The sequence below is a fragment of the Tenrec ecaudatus genome, chromosome 9 (genome assembly GCF_050624435.1).
Source record: "Tenrec ecaudatus isolate mTenEca1 chromosome 9, mTenEca1.hap1, whole genome shotgun sequence".
Lineage (NCBI taxonomy): Eukaryota > Metazoa > Chordata > Mammalia > Afrosoricida > Tenrecidae > Tenrec > Tenrec ecaudatus.
Window position 1 is genome coordinate 2,781,494 of NC_134538.1, and position 19,455 is coordinate 2,800,948.

Sequence of the window (19,455 nt, forward strand, 5' to 3'; positions counted from 1 at the left end):
AAGGTATTGATACCTGATAGTCTCCCTCATCTCCTTTAAGCAAGAGGAGCCAAGGGCCATGCACCACACGTAGTCCTTAATAGAGTCAATTTGGAAAAAAAAAACAAACATTTTATTGGCATGTAATTCACAAATCATATAATTCCCTAGTTTTATCACATTAAGAAGAGGTGTACAATCACCATCACAATCAATTTTAGAGCATTTTCTTTGTCCTGGTACTCCTTTGAGAATGACGGGTTTTACCGCATGGCTTGGGGAGCAGTTTCCATCTGCGAGGCCACTGTGTCCAGACTGGATGGGACCTCAGAGTTTCTGGAATGAACAAGGCACTTCCTTAAGTCATTGCCGGACTCTTGTTGAGGGCTCAGTGCTGGCCAGGGCGAAGCAACAAACACAACACAGAAAGCACTTGCTGAGGAGTGGCCTCAAGCGTGGTGACGCCACGCGTGCCAGAGAGCAACTGTGCTTCATGGGGATTCCTCAGCCTGTGACCTTCTGGAAGGTCATCAAGTTGTTTCTTCAAACAAAAGACAATCTTTGAGTTAGGAGCCAAAGCATGTTTGCTATTTGTACCCCCTCCCCTGGCTTTTACCTTTGTCTGAGAATCTCTTTGCGTCCCATGTCGCCCTTTTACCCTGAAGGGGCACTGTGACTGCCCTTGGGCGTGATCACAGGAGTCCTTCCATGCTCAGCCCCTACCTGGTTGCATCTGCCCACAGCTGGAGCCAGATATGGCCAAGCCGGCAAGAGCAACCAGGCCCTGCTCTGCGCCTACCTTCCCCAAAGCATCAAGGAGTCTTCGTAGGAAGAGATCTGTACACTCGTGCTGAGGATCTCAGTCCAATCCTCTGTTGCAAGTCTGTCTCCGTGTCATCATGGTGGTTATTACAGAGAGATGGAAATACTCAAGGTCACAGCATGCCCTGAACAATGTAGCAGCTATGTCAGAAAGTCCTGCCGACTCTCCTCTGCGCACGGGCAGTGGCCTTGAGTGGGAAGCCACTCGATGACAACCAACGGTGACCAGAACAAAGCCTTGGCATTAGGACTCACCCCAGTGGCAATGCCACCTGCCCTTTACAGTGCCTGGTGCACTTGAATGAAACCCAAACGAACTCACTGTCGATTCTGACTTGTAGTGAGCTACCACTGTGGGTTTCTGACACTAAATCTTTACAGAGGTGGAACAACACAGAATCCAGAGACACAGGAAAAAGTAGTCATAGTCACATGCCAGGGATGCAAGAAATTTTGGGGACCCTCTTCCCAAGTGCTTGGAGGGCTTGTACACAAGTAGGAAATGAAGTGGGCGTTTCCCCTCTCCCTGCTGTCTTCTTCTTTGATTTCCATGGCATGCGGGAAGGGTGCATAGGAGAGAGTTTCTTGGCATGCCATGGGGGTTCTCAGAGGGTCGACAGCCTTGCCATGGGACTGGGACCCTGCTCTCAAATCCCATAACGACCTCTAATTCGGGAGGTTTGCTCTTCCTCCTTCCCCAGATGGACTCCCAGAATTTACCATCCAAATGAATGTCCGCACAGAGCTCGGACTTCCTTCCTCAGGAGTCCAGGGCCTGCCAAGCCCTGCTGAGTGAGGTGGGTGTCACAAGGCTGGAGGAGGTGGAGCGTGAAGCGACAGGCACGGGGTGGCCTACCTTCCGATCTTGGGAAGTTATTCGTGGTGAAAGAAAACCCTAGCTATTCATTTCCTCAGGGGCTTGAGGAAAGGACCAGACGTGTAACTCTGCTTCCCTTATGTCTGCATCACTACAGCCTTAGCCTCTGTTTCAGGGTCTTCTTCCCTGGATATCGGGGTTTCAGCATGTGGAAGCCATGTTGCCAACGCAGAGGATTTACAAGGACGTTGGAGTATCAGAGGGCTGTGTTCAAGTTCACTCTGCCACAAAGAAGTTGTGTGAACTTGGGCTCTTGGTTCGTGTGCTTGAGCCTCAACTTCCCACACGTAAACTGAAATCAATACGCTCCATCTCCTAAGAGTGTTGGGGAGCTCCTGGCTGGTGTAAACGGTTATGTACTCAACTATGACCCGCCAAACTTGGCAGTTGAAATCCACCCAGAAGCACCTGGGAAGACAGGTCTGGGAGTCTGCTTCCCAAACACCAGCCATTGGAAACCTTATGGAGTGTAGTTGGACTCTGATGTGCAGAGGGGCGTATGAGTCAGAATTGACCCTACGACGGGGGGAGGGGGAAAGCCAGTTCAAGGGGTTGGAAGATGATGACTTGACTCCAGGCCAGGAAGATGCAGCACTTGACTTGACTGTTATTCTTGCCATCACCAACAGATGCGCATCTTTCAGGGTTATCTGTGGTGCATTCGATGGTAGGATGGTTATAGGGGGACGCCTCTTGGGACTCCTTCATCATCCCATTCTTGTGCACAGCATGATTCTAAAGCATTGCACCTCGTCTTGCATCTTTGGGAAGAGGCTGTGACAAGAGTACCACCCTCAATGAGGTAGGGTACAGAGTCGGTGTCTCTTGTCTACCCTCTCAGTTTCTCTCATGGGGAGATTCTGCCTTAGGCTCCCGGCTCAAAAGCTGCCGGGACTTCAGTTCAAGGACCCTCAGGTACAAGAAAGAGTCAGAAGGTTCATGGAACAATCAATCCCATGACCTTCTATGAACTCTTTGAAGCCCTCTTGTATTTCCACCAACTCTTCGGGGTGAAATGTTTTTCGCACGACTAGTACTGTGTTACTGTGCTGAGCAATTTCCACTTGAAGATAATGCGCTAAGACCTTTGAAGGGGACCTGGTTGAGAAGAATCCAATACAGTGACATTTGGCGCTAGGCCTTTCGTCAGCCCTGCAATGTAAACCGCGAGGACGTTGGCACGTCGGGTAAAGAGTTGTGTAGGCAGAAAGGGCAAGGACCTCCTTCTCCCTGGAAGGGGCTGGAAAGTTGATGGTTCCAGAATACCAGTGTGCTGGCGTGGAACTCCCGTGAGGAGTGATGTTTAGAGATGTTTGTGAGATTGTCATGCACATGGAGAGCTTCGGGAGCCCAGGCCCTGTTTTGTGTCACAGGGTTATAGGAGGTTGGTCGCTTTCTCGCTGCCGTGGACATCCGAAGGTTCATCTTTGAGCATTTGACCTTCTCTTGGCTCAGAGAGATGGGCTCTGAAGCCACTTCTACAATCCTGTGGGTTCTCAGCAACCCCTCCCTCCTTGCCGTTTCCTTCACTCCCTCCCCCCTTCCTGACACGTTCCCAGAGTCTCTGGCTTGCTTCTCAGGAAACATACACCTAGAAGATCCCTGCAGGCCAACCTCTGTTCAGAACCAGCGGCCGAGGACCTGCAAGTACCTTGGCAGTGACGACTTTGCGGGGAGCTGTGGGTGGACGGAAGGAAAGGCCAGCCAAAGGGGTCCGTGGGCAAGGCTCACTTTAACCTCGCCACCACCCTCTGCCCCCTTCCCAGTGCCTGCTGTGATCCTGGTGTCCCCTTTCTTCTCCCCACCTCCCAGTGATGTTCCCAGGCAGAGGGGAAGGAGTGGGGGAGTTTGGAGCGGTGCCGCTTCATGCTCTCAGGCGTCCACATTTGGAGTCTTGGAAGGGCTCCACCCGGGAATGATTTCCAGAGAAAACAAACTTCAGGCCCCAGCTCATATGGGAAAAGGCTCATGTTCACTGCGGCAGCATCAGGGACCTTGGCAGAGACCGCTGTGGGCTTGGTCCCTGCTTCTAATGGATCGGACATGGAGTCTTCTAGGGCCCACGGACATTCCCTGGTCCCCAGAGCAGATATTGGTCCACATGCTATTCTGAGATCTCTTTCATGGGAGGTGGCGGGGGTAGGGGGTGTTCGTGCTAGGAGCTGCAGGGCACCACCAACATGTGTTGTTCCAATGACTTACACCCGAACGAGGGCAAGAAAGACGTAAGGCGCCACCTCTTGCTCCCGCCTTCATCATGCCCCCTTGTAATTTTCCTGAAGCTTCTTAAAGATCAGCAGAATTGCCTCCAGGGGATGGGAGGACCCAGAAAGAAGGCCTTGTGGGCCGCAGGAGCATCTCCCACGCTGCACACATTGCCCTTTCTGGCCCTGAAATGGCACCGAGTGTGTTAGAGAAGGGTCCACCATTTGGGGCTGCAGGAAGGGGGTGAGGGGCTAGGATGTCAGGAATAGGGTGGGACAGAGTTTGTGGTCACAAAAATCTTTTCTTCCTTGACTCCATCTTGCATCCATTCTTGGGTGCCATGAGAGGAGGGTAATGAAGCTGGATGCTAGGCATAAAATAAACCAGGAGGCAAAAGCAGTCTAAGAGCTGGGAATACCTGGATTTCTGTTTCTGGCTCTGTACACTTAAGAAAAATCCCTCCCCATGTGTTTTTGCACTTGGGGCTCAATTCTGACCATTAACACCCCCATGTCTGCCTCTTCTGCCAGGGGTCTTTTCAAACATAGACAATCATGGGATATTAAACTTGAAGGACAATAGAGATCATCTAGTACCATCAACTCACTATATATATGAGGAGCCAGATGTCCACAGTGGGGAAGTGTCTTACCCAAGGGCACATGGTGAGTGATCTCCTTTGGCATCATTGTCAGTACCGGTCCCTCCCCCATCAATTTTGATCCTAAGAAAATCTTAAGATCCCATTCAGTCTCCGTGCATCCCAGAGGACTAGGAGATGACGAGGTGCCCAGTGTAGAATTGTCATTAAAATCCCGAAGGAGAGAGGAAGCTCTTCCTGGGGAGGAAGCTTCAGCAAGCCCAGCTGATGGGGCTGGTAGACGTCAGAGAATGACAAGGCCTTGGTGAGATAGGCTGGTGCCCCAGGCATTGCTGCCCAGACCGATGGCCTTCCTTCCCTGCCCCCTCACTTTCCATAGTGCCATTGTCCCAGCTTAGCCCAGGGCAGTTCCCAGAGAGCTTTCCCCCACATATGCCAGAGAAGAACACATCCCCTCGCTTCACAGATCTGACCCTGTTCCCTTCAGAGAGAGAGGCCACAACACCCAAGATGACACAACTGTTTGGGCCAGACACCCTCCTGGAGAGGAAGCGGGGGCGATTCTCAATGCCACCACATTCTCTGTGCACCTCTGCCCATCATATCCCCAACTGCCAGCTCCCCAGCATGCCTTCCACCTTTCCAGTGCATCACAATCCCCCCGTGCAGCACATGAAGGTGATTGTGATGAAGGATTTGTTGAGAGAGGGGGTTGGGTCCAAAGTGAGGGCAAACTTACAGAATCTTAAAGGGCAAGTTGGAATTGATGTCTATCCCAGGGATGGCCTATCCATACCTCTCATGAAAAGAGAGGCTCGCTTCACTAATAGTGACACATACACACACACACACACACACACACACACACACTAAATACTTGCTCATTACAGACATTAGTTTATTCTGAGATCAAAATAGCAATAGTAACAACATTGGCAGTAAAACAGGAATGTCTTCTGGCACTTTGAGCAGGAACTCCTAGGTGGGTCTCTGGACCTCCCCTTCCACCCAGACCTGTGTAGCTAGGAAGGAGGTGAGCTGTCACAGAGTGGCCACTTCTCTAGCTTAACTTCTCCAGAATATGCCTTCTCCTCTTGGAATTATGGGAAGGCCAAGGGATCAGCTATCATTTCCCACATGTTCCACTCATCAGGTGCAAGGAGGTGAACAGAACAACCAGGACTCACAGACTTAGAAGGCCTACCACTGAGGGTGATCACAGGTAGTCTGTGGGAGGCCAACCCCAAGAATTAGAAATGCCTTTCCCCCTAAGGAAGAATGCCTTTCTTCTCTTGCCCCTGAACAGTGTAATGGTCCCAGTCTGTACCTCCCTTCTCCCGAGTCACCGCTCATCCTGCAGGGCTTGCCTCTCAGAAAGATGTGTATGGACAAAGGCCCACTTAGATGAGACTGATTCTCCTCTTCCATCATGACCCGAGGCCAAGGCCCCCCCTGTTCTCCCCACCCCATTGGCGGCTCAGTGGAGGCAGCAGCAAAGTGGAGTGTTTCCAGGTCCTCTGACCATGGTTGATTTTCAGTTAATCACCTCCTCCTCTCCTTCCCTTTCGCTGACAGTTCATTTGGCTACTCCCAATATACCTGTGTTTGTACCTGTAACCTTCCCCCTTGCCAGCCCCTTCTCTGTTTCCCCTCCCAATTTTGATCTTCTTTGGGGGAGGGGTTTTGGTTTTTACTTTATTTTGCTTTTTTCTGTTTTTCTGTTTTTTTGTTTTTGTTTTTTTATAGGTTTCAGAGAAATTATGTTGAATCCAATAAGCCTTCCCGGACATTCCAAGCCTCTTAACCATGGCCTCTATGTTGAGGATGTCAATGTTTATTTCAGCAAAGGACGTCATGGCTTTTAAAAAACAAAACACAAAACTCCTCTTAAGGCTCCCTGTTTTGATGTCACCTGGGTAGGCTGGGCCCTCTGAGAGGTTGGAAGCTCTAGGCATTGTTCTGTTCGGATCCAGGGATGCTCCTCAGTAGAAACTGCATGAGGCTCCGATGCTCCCCACTCTGTGACTCAACAAGATGGTGTTGTCCTCCAGCCACCACGGGCAGGGCCGGCCTTTCCTCCCCAGCATCACTCTGCTCCTTTCTCCCGACCTACGAGCCAGCTCCTGCCGCCACCACTAGAGCCAATAAAGACAATTAAACACCTGTGCACGGGGAGCCGTCTGCTCAACCCACTAGGCATTATTTTGCTTTTCCACAACCACCCAGCCACCACAAGAAAGCCCGATGAAGCCCAGCCGTGCTCCGGCCTCACGTCCCTGCTTGGATCCATAGGATGGCCCCAGCTTTCCCTAGGAGAACTTGTTGTCCTTTTAGTGACCTCGTCGCCTGGCAATGTCCACTGGGGAAGAGTCACAAAGAACACCCAAGCGGAGGTGGAGATGGTGCGATAAGAGGAGGGGAGCCAGGCCCACGTATTGTGCAGCAGAATAGGTCTCAGAGCAAAGAATGGAAGCCAATCATTTTATATGTATATATGTATGTGTGTATGTATATATGCATATATACATACATATATTTTTTCTGTTTTGGTGGAGAAAAACCCTACACTTTTTGGACACACTTGCTCCCACTTCCTCCTCTCTGGAACAGCCCACCGTGAGTGCCATGCTAGAAAATCCCCTGGAGGGGCCTCTCTCCGGGGCTCCTCTTTGGTCCTTAGACCTGCAGATCCGACAAGCTTTGGCTGCAGGAAGTCTTGCCAGTGAACTTACCATCCTCCCAGGACCGCAAGGGACCAAGGGATCAGGTGCCAAGGCCCTTGCTGCTGGTCCATGATCCTAGGATTGGCTTTCTTCCCCTCCTGTCACCCGTTCTTGACTCTGAGAACTTTCAGAACCCAGTGGAACCACCATTTGAAGACCACGATGAACTGAAGGGGAAGAGAAGGGGAAACGGGCCTTCTCCAGCCCCCTCCTGGCACCAGTGGGAGTGTCAGGCTGTTCGCTGGTCAATATCCATGCTTCCTTCATTTGCATTGACCCATGACTTACTCTGCGGCCACCCTCTGCCAGAGGGCTTTATTCCACCCCCCACCCACCCCTACCTTTTTTATTTCATCCCCGGGGGAGGAGGAGGGGCTGACTTTTCACAGCTTCGGTAGGAAGGACACAGTGGTAGGGATTGGGCAGTACCCTAGATTGGCTGAGAGGTTGGCTGAGTGGCTGGCTGGCTCGATCCAGCTCACCTACTCAGGGTACTTCCACAGTAGGCTGCCCTGCCCGTGTGATGGTGGGGAGCACAGAATGGGGCCTCCTGCTGGGGAGCTCTTGGGGAGAAACGGTGGGGGTTTGAACCCATGGAATGTGGAATGGTCTTCTACAGCAATAGTTCATGGAAGTTAAGGCATGCTTCTGGGAGGTGCTCCTGGGAGTTAAGATTTGCTTTCCGGGGTTCTCTTGGAGGAGACTCTACCTGATTCTGCAGATGACTCCAGGGGGTTGGAAAACCTACACCTTTCCAAGTTCTTACGGAATACATGGGGTGGCCTCCCAGGCACCTGCCTTTCATATGGGGATCAGCTTTTCCCAGGGCCTCCAGGTGTGTGTTTCTGTTGCCCCTTTCATGTTGCTCATCATGGCTTTAGGTCAGGCTATTGCCCACGGTGCCCTGCAGTCCTTTCCGGGTTCAGGGCCAACTCTCAAGTGTGGCTTTAAAGGAATAAGCTTGAGGATGATTTTTTTTAATGATTGTAAATCATTACCTCATTTCTAGCCGCACGGCTCCATCCATCCATCCATCCACCCCAGCATCCTTTACTCTGCCATTTTCCTCACCTTGTGCCATGACAATGGGGCGTTGTGTTTCCAGAGACTTATAGGAGTGTTCAGTGTATAGTTTCTTAATAAACACTTTATTTTCTAATGAAATGACTGCATCAGACCTCTTATTTGGAAAATTTGGGACGCACATTACAGATACAGATCTTTCAGGACTGCCCATATCTGTTTCTCTATTACGCTTAAAGCACAGTCTAGGCTCAGTCTTATTTGCACAAAGTATTTACAGTCTGTTTCATGGTACTCCTCCTGATGGGTCAGCTCCTTCTAGTGATGTGTTCTGTCGTCTTGCTGAGAAGGACTTAGAGTCACAGCAAGGAGGAATGATTTATCTAGGGTCGCACGGCACACACGTTAACACTAGACTCCAGCCTGGTCTCCAGCCCACGTGACTCGGGCCACAGAGCTCCTCCCTTCTCTGGTGGTTGGGATTTTGTTTTTCTTTTTCTTTAGGTCTAAACCACAATGGTCACAGAGAGCTCCTGTTCCTAACCAGTGGGTAAGGATGGCCAAGGGTAGATTTGGAGAGCCCTTTTATCTTAGGCATGCCAGCAAGCCAGTGTGGGTCTTCCTCAGCCAGAATTGTTCGGTGTTTCTTTTTTGTGGCCCTTAAGGAAATGACTTTGGCCCCAGCTCAGTGTTAAGAGGTAACCCCTACGTGAGCGAGCGCGTGCACGCACACACACACACACACACACACACCCCTTCATATGCATGTGAGGGTAAGTAAAAAAAATGCTATTACTGCGTTCTGGTTCGTAAGTGCATGGGTCGCGTCCAAACAAAAGGTGTGATGCCGGTGATCAGGGGATGGTGACACACAAATTCCCTTAGTGACACGCTTGGCTGGGTCCCTTGCTTAGGTTTCCGTCAGACCAAGGCCTGGTCAGAATGGTGGCTTCTGAGCGCACTTACTGGACCAGTTATATGCAAGGCAGAGAGGTCAGCTCAGAATGTATGACAGCTGCTTGGCCAGACTCCAAGGCTGACCTGAGCTTAGTATGACAGCGTCGTCAGGGGGAGCTTCATGGCCACGAGAAGAGCTGACTCTATCTTCTTATCTGGAGACCTAGCCTCCCAGCCTCCGGAACAGGTGGACAAAGGGGTGGGGAGGGAAGGGGTGTGAACACTGAGAGGTTTAGACCCACAGCTGGTGACCTCAAGTTAGGGATCTGGTTGCTAGGCAGGGCGGGGCATGGTGTCTAATGTAGCCTGGGACATTCCATAGGGCTCAGGGTTGTCAGAAGCAGGAGAAAAATAGAAAGGATCAGCTGGTGGGAAGGCGACTGCCCCTCCTCTAAGAGGTAGCCCTGAGAGAGTTTCTCCAAAGAATAGGATATGGTGGGGGCTTATTAGGAAGAAGTTTTGAGGAAATTGAAAGCTGCATGGGGCAGGAAAAAGCAAGGAAAGTTTCCTTAGGGAGTGTTTCCTATTGCGTCCAACCCCCTGCTCATGCTTCCGGGCAGCAAGGCTGGTCTAGAAGAATTTCATTGGGACAGCTAGCCCAACCCACCCTACAGTCCTGATCTTGCCCCCCTCCAGACTGCTTTTCATTCTCCAAATTCAGAAAGACGTTCAAAGGAGCCTGGTTTAGGTCCCCCGAGTACGTCAGAACTTCCTTTATTAGCATGGAAGGAACTGAAGAGTACAGAACTCTTTGGTGGAAGGATAGAGAGGTGGAGATGCCACCTTTAGAAGCGTACAGAGCTAGATGGAAGCCATGTCAAGAAGCAGCCGCTTCACAATTGATACTTTTCCATAATAGCTAGTTCCATTATTTTGTAGCAATACTTTTCGACTTTCCCTCATCTGCACATGTATATATACGCACACCTACAAACGTGTGTGTGTGTGTGTGTGTGTGTACTTACAGAAGAGGGGATGAAGTATCTCAGGGCCTTAATGAAGGTGAAATCCTTAGATGAGCGGACCCTTCTGTCCCTTGTGGACTTTGAGAACATTAGGGAAGTTGAACTGCCTTCTATTATTTAGGATCCCTTCCTTTTAGGAAGAAGGGCACCAACACATAAAATCGAGAGTCTGCTTGGGGAAGTATGGAACCCGGGAAATGGAAGATGGGGCTGCAAGTAAAGATTTCTGGGTGGATGTCAACTTCCAGGGACGTTAAGAGCTCAGTTCCTTTGGAAGTGCGGGGGGACAGTGAAGTGATCTGGGGGGTCTCAACTTGCAAGTCCTACGCTGAACAGGCCAGGCTGGGTGTCTACCTACTCTCCGTTATCTGCTGTTGGAGGCGGACCTTGTTTGATTTGCCCTCCACTCCCACCTCCCACGTAAACTCTCGTTCTGAGATGACCAAAGTGTGCGGTGTGCCCCCAACTCTGCCTTCTCTTGTTCTTCGTCTGTCCAGGGAGTTGGGATTGCCTCAAGGTTGGAACCATCCTGGGGAAGAGGGGATGGAGGGGGGATCTGAAGGAAGCACGTCTGTATTTAATAAGGGTGCCATGCGAGCATGGTTTTGTTCTGATGTGTAGGGCAAGCCCGTCCAAGCCTGGGTGGAGAGGTGGTGTTGAAGTCCCTCTGGAGAAATTAGGTGACAACAATATGGACCACCCAGGAGGACAGCAGCGCCCACCATCAATGGGGAACTTGTGGTTGGAGTTTTTTGAGAGGACAAGAGGGGAGGGATGAGAGCTAGGCTTAGTTTAGAAGTTCAAGGTGGGCGAAGAACCTGAGGAAATACCTGTCTAGTGGTTTCTATTTCGTGTGTAAAGTATAAGACCAAGCCTCGTGCTGGAAGGGATGAGATCTGGAGAGGCGCGAGGGCTGAGACTGTGGCAGTAGGGCCAGATGATGGGAAGCTTGGAAAAGCTGCTGGGCAGAATGAGGACGCTACTGAGTCACCAGAGCATTGCAGGTCCCAGGACTCTCTTCTTCTGCTGGTATTGAAGTCCCCAGGTGTTTAGCCCCACGCCAAGCCTCTCGCATCACCAGAGTTAGCAGGGGGACAAGCCCCCTAAAAGGAGGACGTGGACTTGGGTTGGCCTTGGCTCAGGGAGGCTCAGAGGACCAGCGGGCCTGCAGCTCCCTGACCTCCTGAATTCCACTTCTCACCAATAGGATTGCAGAGCAGTTCTTTTGACTGGCAGTTCTGTATTAGCTTTGGGACACTTTGTCCCAGCGGCTGAGGCCTGACACTGGTCAGGCGTCCAGTGTGTGTTCCAGGTGGCTCACAATTCTGGAGGAGTTGGCTGAGGGGTGCTGATTCTGGACCCTGTTTTGTAAGGTGAATGCGCCTCACTTTGGAAGACAGTGGGAGAAAGCAGGTTTCCTGACTGCCCTGCTCGTACGTGAATGGTCTTCACACCACCTCCAAGATGTCCTAGGACTTTACTGTTGGTGCACTTTTAGAAAGCACCAGCCATGGGCTGGGCAACGAGCCCGAGCCCAGCAGGGTTTGCCTAATCCCTGGCTGCCAGGGTGAGTGAAGGCTGAAGCCACTGAGGACTGTGCAGAGAGCCCAGCTGGGCAGAGGGCATGCTCACCACTGGCCTGGCTTCCCTGGAAAGGCGGGAAGGGCAGACACACAGAAGCACAGCAGTGGAAAAGGTGTGGCAGCAGCAGGAAGGGAGAAGGAAAAATGGATAGTTAATTTGGACCTGGGTTCTCCAGGGCAGGTCTAGAGCTCCTTCTCTGGACTCTACCACCCTCTGCCTTTCAACCCCGTGGTGCTGGTGGGTGTGGACGCAGCCTCCGGTTTCTACAAATAGCTGTGGTTCTATAGAAATCTTTAGAAAGCCTACGACTGCCCTCACCTCCAAGTCCCGCCCTCCAAGATAAGTCCCGCCTGTAGCTGACCATGTGCTCCAGGAGCCAGCATGGACTCACCCTGTAGCCTCCGTTGAACCCCAAAGTGAGCAGAAGGAGACACCCAAGGGAGAAAGAGTCCATTCTCTTGGGTGGTTCAGAATGTTCAGGAGTCTGAGCCCCATTTCAGTGGGATTGTAGTCAGAGTTCCTTCCACACAATGGGTAACAAGTGCATAAGGCAACTCGATTGCTCATCAAGTGAAAGCCTAGCTTGTTCAGGGAGATTTCCATGTGGGTGATAAGGTCTGACACCTCCCGGCGTGTGGTTCCCACCAAAGAGCCCTGCCCACTGTTACACATTCACTGCCACCATTCCCCAGAACCACCATCCTCACCACCCTCTACCAGGGCAGGGACAAACTGCAGTGTTGTATCTCTTAAGTCAGCCCTTGGGCATCATTTGAAGTGGGGTAAATGGAGTCTTCCAAAACTCACTGCCAACTCCTCTTGACCCTGTAGAACAGGATAGAACTGCCCCTGTGAGTTTCTAAGACGGTCACTCTTCACAGGAGTAGAAAGCCCAGTCTTTCTCCTGAGGAGCACCTGGTGCTTTCAAACTGCTGACCTTGTGGCTTGCAGCCGAGCGTGTAACCACTATGCCACCAGGGCTCCTCTAAAGGAAAAGACTTTTCCCCCCTCAAGGGAGCCTCCTCTTCCCTAAGAGTCACTTCCCCTGAAATATGTGTCAGGGCTTCCAGAAGAATCTGATCTTGATAGTCCCTTGCTCTCCTGGGACCCCGTGCCTGGGTGTGGTCCTGAGAGAGTGAGGCCTGCCTTCTGCGCCCTAGACCTGGGTGTGAGTATGTGCACTGCGTGGGGATGGCGGGACCCTGGAAGAATTCGGGAGACATGGGAGCATAGCCTTTGCTTTCTGGGAAAGGAGACAGGAAGGTAGAGCTACCAAGGAGCATGGTTCCTATGGGGGCACTTAGGGTGAGATGACTCCTATTTCCTGCCCAGGACTTCCAGCCCAGGACAAGACCAGGTCCATCTGGGTCCATTGTGAGGAGCTGCTGGGCATTCTGGTATGAAAAAGGGCAGGATTCCCCAAGAACAGTCCAAACAGTAGAGAAAGTATGGCTTGAGGGGCTCTGGGGGAAACTTCAGATTTGTCAACAGGACAGGCCTGAGGTTGCCACGTGGAGCCAGAGGCACCTTATGCTGCTTCCTAGGCCTGTCGTCAAACCAAGGGAGTGCCTTGGTGACACAAATGGGTGACACAAACAGCTGTGAACTGGAAGTGTCGGTCCACTCAGAGAAAAGGCCTGGTTGTCTGCTTCTGAAGAAGCACTGCAGGAGAACTTCTGGATCCCTGTCTGCTCGGACACTCACAAGTCCAGGGAGTAGACTCGCTGGTTTCGGTTAGCTGAGGAGGAGCTACTCAGGCCTTTGCCTGCAGGACTTACTCAGACCTCTCTGGTGACGTGGAACCTGACTTGGAGATGGCTGCAGGTGAGAGAGAGGGGCAGGTGACAGAAGCCAGAGGGGAGGTGATGGGGGTGGTCTGTGGCTCTCTGAACACGCCTCTCTTCACCAAGTGGTGTCTGTGAGTCTGGCCTGGTCATGATAGCCCCCTGCTCGGCTCTGCAACCAGTTCAAAGAGCAAGTTGTGAGGCTCTCACAGGGCTGAGTTCTCAACTCTTGTCCCCGATGGTGGCTTCATCCAAGTAAAAAGGTCAGAAATCATGTCAGCTACCAGATTTGCCCCCAAATCCAACTATGGTAAGTAACACCAGTGGCCCTGGTAGGTGACGGTGACAGCCAACTTGCCTTTGTGCGTCTCTCCCTCACAGTTCCTGTCATCGATGTGCCATAACCCTGACACAGATGAAACCTGGTCTGGCTGTGGTGACAGCTGCACTGGCCCAAGGTGCCTATTTCCCTGAAAAAGCCCTTTCTCACTCCCAAGGTCAGCCTGTGAAGGTTGAGGTCTGTCCTCTAGAAAGTGACTTCTCTTCCCTGCTATCAAATGTGACCCAGCCAGGCCTCTATGACAGCTCTGAAGTGCCACCTCCCTTTCCACTCGGAAACTCACTGACTCCTGTCTGCCTGGGACCTAATGATGCGGTTTCAACTCACACTGAGCCGTCTCTACTTTGCAAGGCTTGGTCCAAAGCAATGACGTCCTGACCATGGCATGGATTTCTTGGTGGGGTGGGGGGGACATGGTGTTGCGGGGAGTGCAGGGAGGTCAAGTTAAGTGACTTGATAGTGGGCAGTCATATGGAGTCTCTGGCACAGCCCTAACCTATAGGCCAAGGGCCATAGGTGCTTTTTTCGGATGTCAGGAACACATGGCATGGAGATGCCTTGCCTTTAAAGCTGAGCTGGATTTGCCTGTGGGACCCATGAAACATCCGAACCTCTCTCGCTTCTGGTCTCTCCCAGCACTGGCGTGGACAAGCAGGCTGTAAGATCTGCCTTCCTGCTACCAAGGTCAAGATAAGGTCAAATCCTAAAGTTCCATGTCCCATGGGCCAGTCAACCAAGGTGTCTCTCTCCCAGGGCCCTCCTGAGAACAGTCACATTGACAAGAGATGCTTTAGCCCACAGGCTAACTAACTGCTAGCCAGGCCACGCCCATGCATTATGATAAACATACCACACTGTCTATATTTTTTCTGTTCATTCTGAGAAAGCTTGAGAATCATACCTCTCAGCAGCGTTTGCTATGTACTTTCCTCTGAAGGCTCAGCCAGGCCAAGAGGGCACCGTGGAGACCAGTGGCTTGCTGCATGGTGGGCGGCAGTGCCATCTGCGGGCCACTGCTCTGGATCTAAGCCTTTCACTTCAGAGGGTTCAGATCTCAAGCTGGCCAGGGAGTTCCCGGGTCTGTTCTTTCCCACAGTCAGCAGGGAGCAGGGGAGGCACCACCAATATAGAACATATTTGGGGAATGCGCTCCCTGGGAGGATTTAAATTCTGAATCCATGTTTTAATGACACAAGGAATCATTCAATCTTTATAGCTGTCAATTTGGCATTTTTCCCCTGCCGTCACAGGCAGTTTCTGAATAGTTATTTTAAGACTAAATGGCCGATCTGGACTTGGAGAAGAAGACCAGGCTAACCTCCCTGGGCCTTCCCAGAGCGGTGTCTTTGGCCATCTTAATCATTTTAGTGGCTCAGCCACTTCCACGACTGTTGTTCCACAGGAGTGGGTCCATTTTCCGGGCCCAACTTTGGTTACTGTGATATACGGTTCACTCTCTGTTCTGAATCCCAGACACGCAGTGGAACCTTGTTCGCAGACCCAAGTTAGTTGACAAATGATGTCGTGAGTCTCAGGGTTCCCCTTTCTACAGCGGTCTTTGCTTTAATCTCAGATGAGGGGCTAACAGGCCATCAAAGAGCTTTGGAGAAGGTTGCTTGGTACCACTACCTCTGGTAGAATCATCACAGATAACCTGCAGTAGGTTATCAAGCTTGCCTGCTAACAGAAGGTTGGTGATCGGAGTCCACACAAAAAAAGAATTCCTTCGGGAGAAAAGCCTGACAATTGACTTGCCCCCAAAAAAGAAGGAAATAAAAATCACCCTTTGCAAATTCTATGGAGCACCGTCCGTCGGACTGTAGCGCACAAGGAGGTCTCCATGAGCCAGGATCAGCTCGGTGGCCCTGGTCATGGCAGTGGGATCGGAGTGTGTATCAGCATGTTGACGGCGCTATAAAGGGCCAACTGTCAGCACACCTTGTAGCTTTTGCCGCTTTCCAAAGTAAACTGGCCATAGACCTTGCGTCACTTAACACCTCTCCATAGACGCTGCACACACACTTTGAGAAACACGGAGCCATGGCACTGACCATCCGCTTTTAAAGGAGAACCAAGCAACAGGTGTAATCAACGACCTGCCTTTGGATGTCAAGTGGGTGCCTCTCCCCAGCTGTAAGCTCAGTCCCTCGTTTCGACCCTCTGCTTTGAAGAGTCTGGGTGGGTAGGAGTTCGGTGAAGAACAAGAGACCACCCCTGGGAGATCTGGGAAGAAGATGGTAAGTCCTGTCCTGCAAGAGCTAACACACAGCACCTGGCCTGCCTGGTGGGCCGGGTCTCATCGACTGAGCGCGCACAGGAGTGAAGAGCTGGGCCCCAGGGTCAGCGCTGCCACTCACAAAGTGACTTGGGGTAAGTCACCTGGCCCCGTTCCACTCCGGGTTGCTGATGACGTGCTTGGTGATGCCCTGGGGGAAATACCAGACCTGACATTGGGGCTCCAAATACCTGTGGTCAGGCATGGGGGCTGGGCTGGGGGTACCTTCTTGAGTCCTTCTCCTGCTGCTGCATGAGTTAGAGTCTTAGGTGGAAAGAGGGCCCTTTGCTCCTCGGAAGGGTGGGGAGGCGTGCAAGCCAGGGAGGGATGGTCAGCCGGAGAGGAATGGCGCTCGCTCTGGGCAGGCTTGGTGGAGTTCTCTGCACGAAGAAGCAGAAAGCAGCGGTTTGGGGGTTAACAGCTCCTCTGTCGCAGGCGATGGGGCCAAGCGGGAGTTCTAGGCAAGATTTTCCGACTTTGATCTCGAGAAGGCAGCTCTGCCTAACAAATAGTCTGAAATGTCAAAGAATAAATGTTAAAGCTTGAGGGGCTGTTCCCTCGGGGGCTGCCTGGCTGGCCGGGGAGGGAGAGACGGATGGACGGGAGAGGGACCCAGCAGAATGCTGCGCATAAAGATTCCAAGGCGGCTTTGTGATATTTAAGAAAAACAATTGAATTATTTATAGCACAGAAAAAGGAAGCGGGCTACAGAGAAGTGGCTAGGTTTCGGATGGTAGATTGCATTCTATTATTTAGCTGCCCCAGCCTTGAACTTGGTAACACTTCCCTTCTGAGGGTCTCGCCATTGACCTCTCCCTGAGTTACCTCTTATTATTATTTTAATTAAGAAAATCGATGTCCTTTTGATGGAGGAGGGGAAGGGACAATTCCTGGAAATGATTGCTGCAGGTGAGAGGAGACATCTCTTAAGGGTCCCCCACACCTCCTCCACCACCTCGCTCCTTGCCGACCAGCTTCCAAGGACCCACTGCTTCTGCACGTGTGGGAAGCATGTTGGTTTGGGCCGTGGCCCCCACTGGCCATGTCGATATGGGAAGGTGAATGTACCTCCCAGTGGTTGTACTTGAGAAGTGGAGTCAACTGCCATGGGCCGCTTCTGGGTCGGCTGGCCTAGGGACAACACTGTGTGTTGAAATCCTCTGTCCCCGGGGCGGGGGGAATGGTGTCTACCGTGTGTGTGTGTGCGCGCGCGCGCCTTGCAGGGGTGAGTGGGGGGCATCTAGGAAATAAGCATAAAGAAGGCCAATCAGGAGTGACCACAAGATTGGTTTCAAAGGTGGAAAGAATAGGATCTTCTGCTTGGTCGTCGATGCTTTAAACTCTTAAAACAGACGCTTGCGGTTGATTGTTCTATCCTCATTGTATAGAAAGGGAGTTATAATCTAGTGGCAATCCAAAAGTTGAAGATGAAATCATAATGAAAAGTTTCAGCTACTACCCCATCCCTCTCAGTTCTCCTCCTGTTTTCCCCACACCTTCCACACCCTCAGAGAGGCTCCCAAATGAAGCTGAGCCCGGCCAGTTTGGGCTAGGCCAGGTGAGGCTAGTCGGTGTGCAAGCCAGATCATGAACTCACTCCAAACAATTGAATTGGGGGACGTATTGCTTTTGTTGGAAATATTACTGCATTCGCTTCTTTTCCAGACTTGTTTGACCCCCCGCCTTTGAAGAACGTAGAGCACATTTTGCAGATTACACGTCACAGGGAGACTCCTTCCAAAGGTCTGAAAATGTACTTATTTGTACACTCAGAAATGTCCCCTCCCTCACAGAGCGCTCTCGCTACTGGGTGATGTCCACTGTCTTGGGTCCAGGGGGATAAACAGCATTATCGTTCTCTGGCAGGGACTTTTAAACCTTTGGGTTCCTCTTCAAACTCTTAGAGCCATGGTTCTCAACCTTCCTCATGCCGTGACCCTTTAGGACAGTTCCTCATGTTGTGGTGACCTCCAACCATAACCGTATTTCCGTTGCTACTTCATCACTATAGTTTGCTACTGTGATGAATCAGGCGAACCCTGTGAAAGGGTCGTTCGACCCAAAGGGGCTGCGCCCCACAGGTTGAGAACCACTGTCTTAGAGTTTCTTGGTAACCCAAGTCATTTTTGTTTCTATGGACTGTATCTATGGCATCCACTGTGTTTGAAATTAAAACCCAGAGACCTGTGAAAACAAAAGCACCACGCACCTGCACACATTCGACTGGCCATCAGCAAAAGGGTATCATCACCTGTCATGCACCCTCTGAAAAGCCCCGTGCATGCATGTCAGAGGGTATGAGTGAATACATCCATACACCATCTTTATACTACTGTGAAAATCATTTTGATAACGGAATCCTCTGGACAGTTACAGAGCCACCAAGGTTTATTGGGAAATAGACCCAAGGAGGTTCTGAAACCAAGAGTGGGTTCCCCCACCCCCGTGCTAGTTAATAGATCAGTGTTGCTTTGGATGATCAGAATCATATTTGGTCACACAAGTACAGCCAGCGGATCTCCACTGAGGCCAAAGTGGACGTGGTCTTGTGTACTCCATGGTCGGGAAATGGGAAACATGTTAGAAGGTCTGGAATGGGGAAGGCTGTTTGTTGACTCTGCAGAAGGAGTGTGGGCTGGACAAAGCGGTGAACCTCAGCTGATTGAAGAGACTCAGCATGCGTGGCGTGTGCAAACTCCAGTGGGTAAGAGCAGGTGGAATGGATGGCAGGGGATGAAGGGGATACATGACAAGCTCCACACACATCAGCCGTCCCATCTTTTTTTATTGTTTTATTAGGGGCTCATACAACTCTTATCACAATCCATACGTCCATCAGTGGTGTAAAGCACATTTGTACATTCATTGCCTTCATCATTCTCAAAAACATTTGCTCTCCACATAAACCCCTGGCATCAGCTCCTCATTTTCCCCCCTCCCTCCCTGCTTCCCTCTCCCTCATGAATCCTTGATAATTTATAAATTATTATTTTGTCATATCTTGCCCCGTCCGACGTCTCCCTTCACCCACTGTTCTGTTGTCCAGCCCCCAGGGAGGAGGTCACATGTAGATCCTTGTAATCGGTCCCCCCCCCAAACCACCCTCCCAGTACCCCCACTCACACCACTGGTCCTGAAGGAATTATCCGCCCTAGATTCCCTGTGTTGCTAGTTCCTATCTGTACCAGTGTACATCCTGTGGTCTAGCCAGATTTGCAAGGTAGAATTGGGATCGTGATAGTGGGGGGTGGGGGTGGGATGGAGCATAACCTTCCTTACCTGTCACCTCTGGACCTGTCTAAGGAGCAAGTGGATTTCTG

At 51.3% G+C, this 19,455-nt stretch overlaps 1 protein-coding gene across 7 annotated transcripts in view; it reads left to right on the forward strand.

The window, feature by feature from the left end:
* NTRK3 (neurotrophic receptor tyrosine kinase 3) overlaps positions 1 to 19,455 on the forward strand; it is a 470,484-nt gene that overhangs the window by 340,444 nt on the left and 110,585 nt on the right. For 2 of the 7 annotated variants that reach the window (XM_075557456.1, XM_075557457.1), the window contains 2 exons: positions 4,414 to 4,548; positions 6,231 to 6,349. The exons of 4 other annotated variants lie outside the window; for them this stretch is intronic. In XM_075557456.1, coding sequence (XP_075413571.1) covers positions 4,414 to 4,548; positions 6,231 to 6,349 — 254 coding nt within the window. Of the gene's footprint in view, positions 1 to 4,413; positions 4,549 to 6,230; positions 6,350 to 19,455 lie in introns of those variants that run through there. One more of the 7 variants, XM_075557458.1, reaches the window with a different exon arrangement.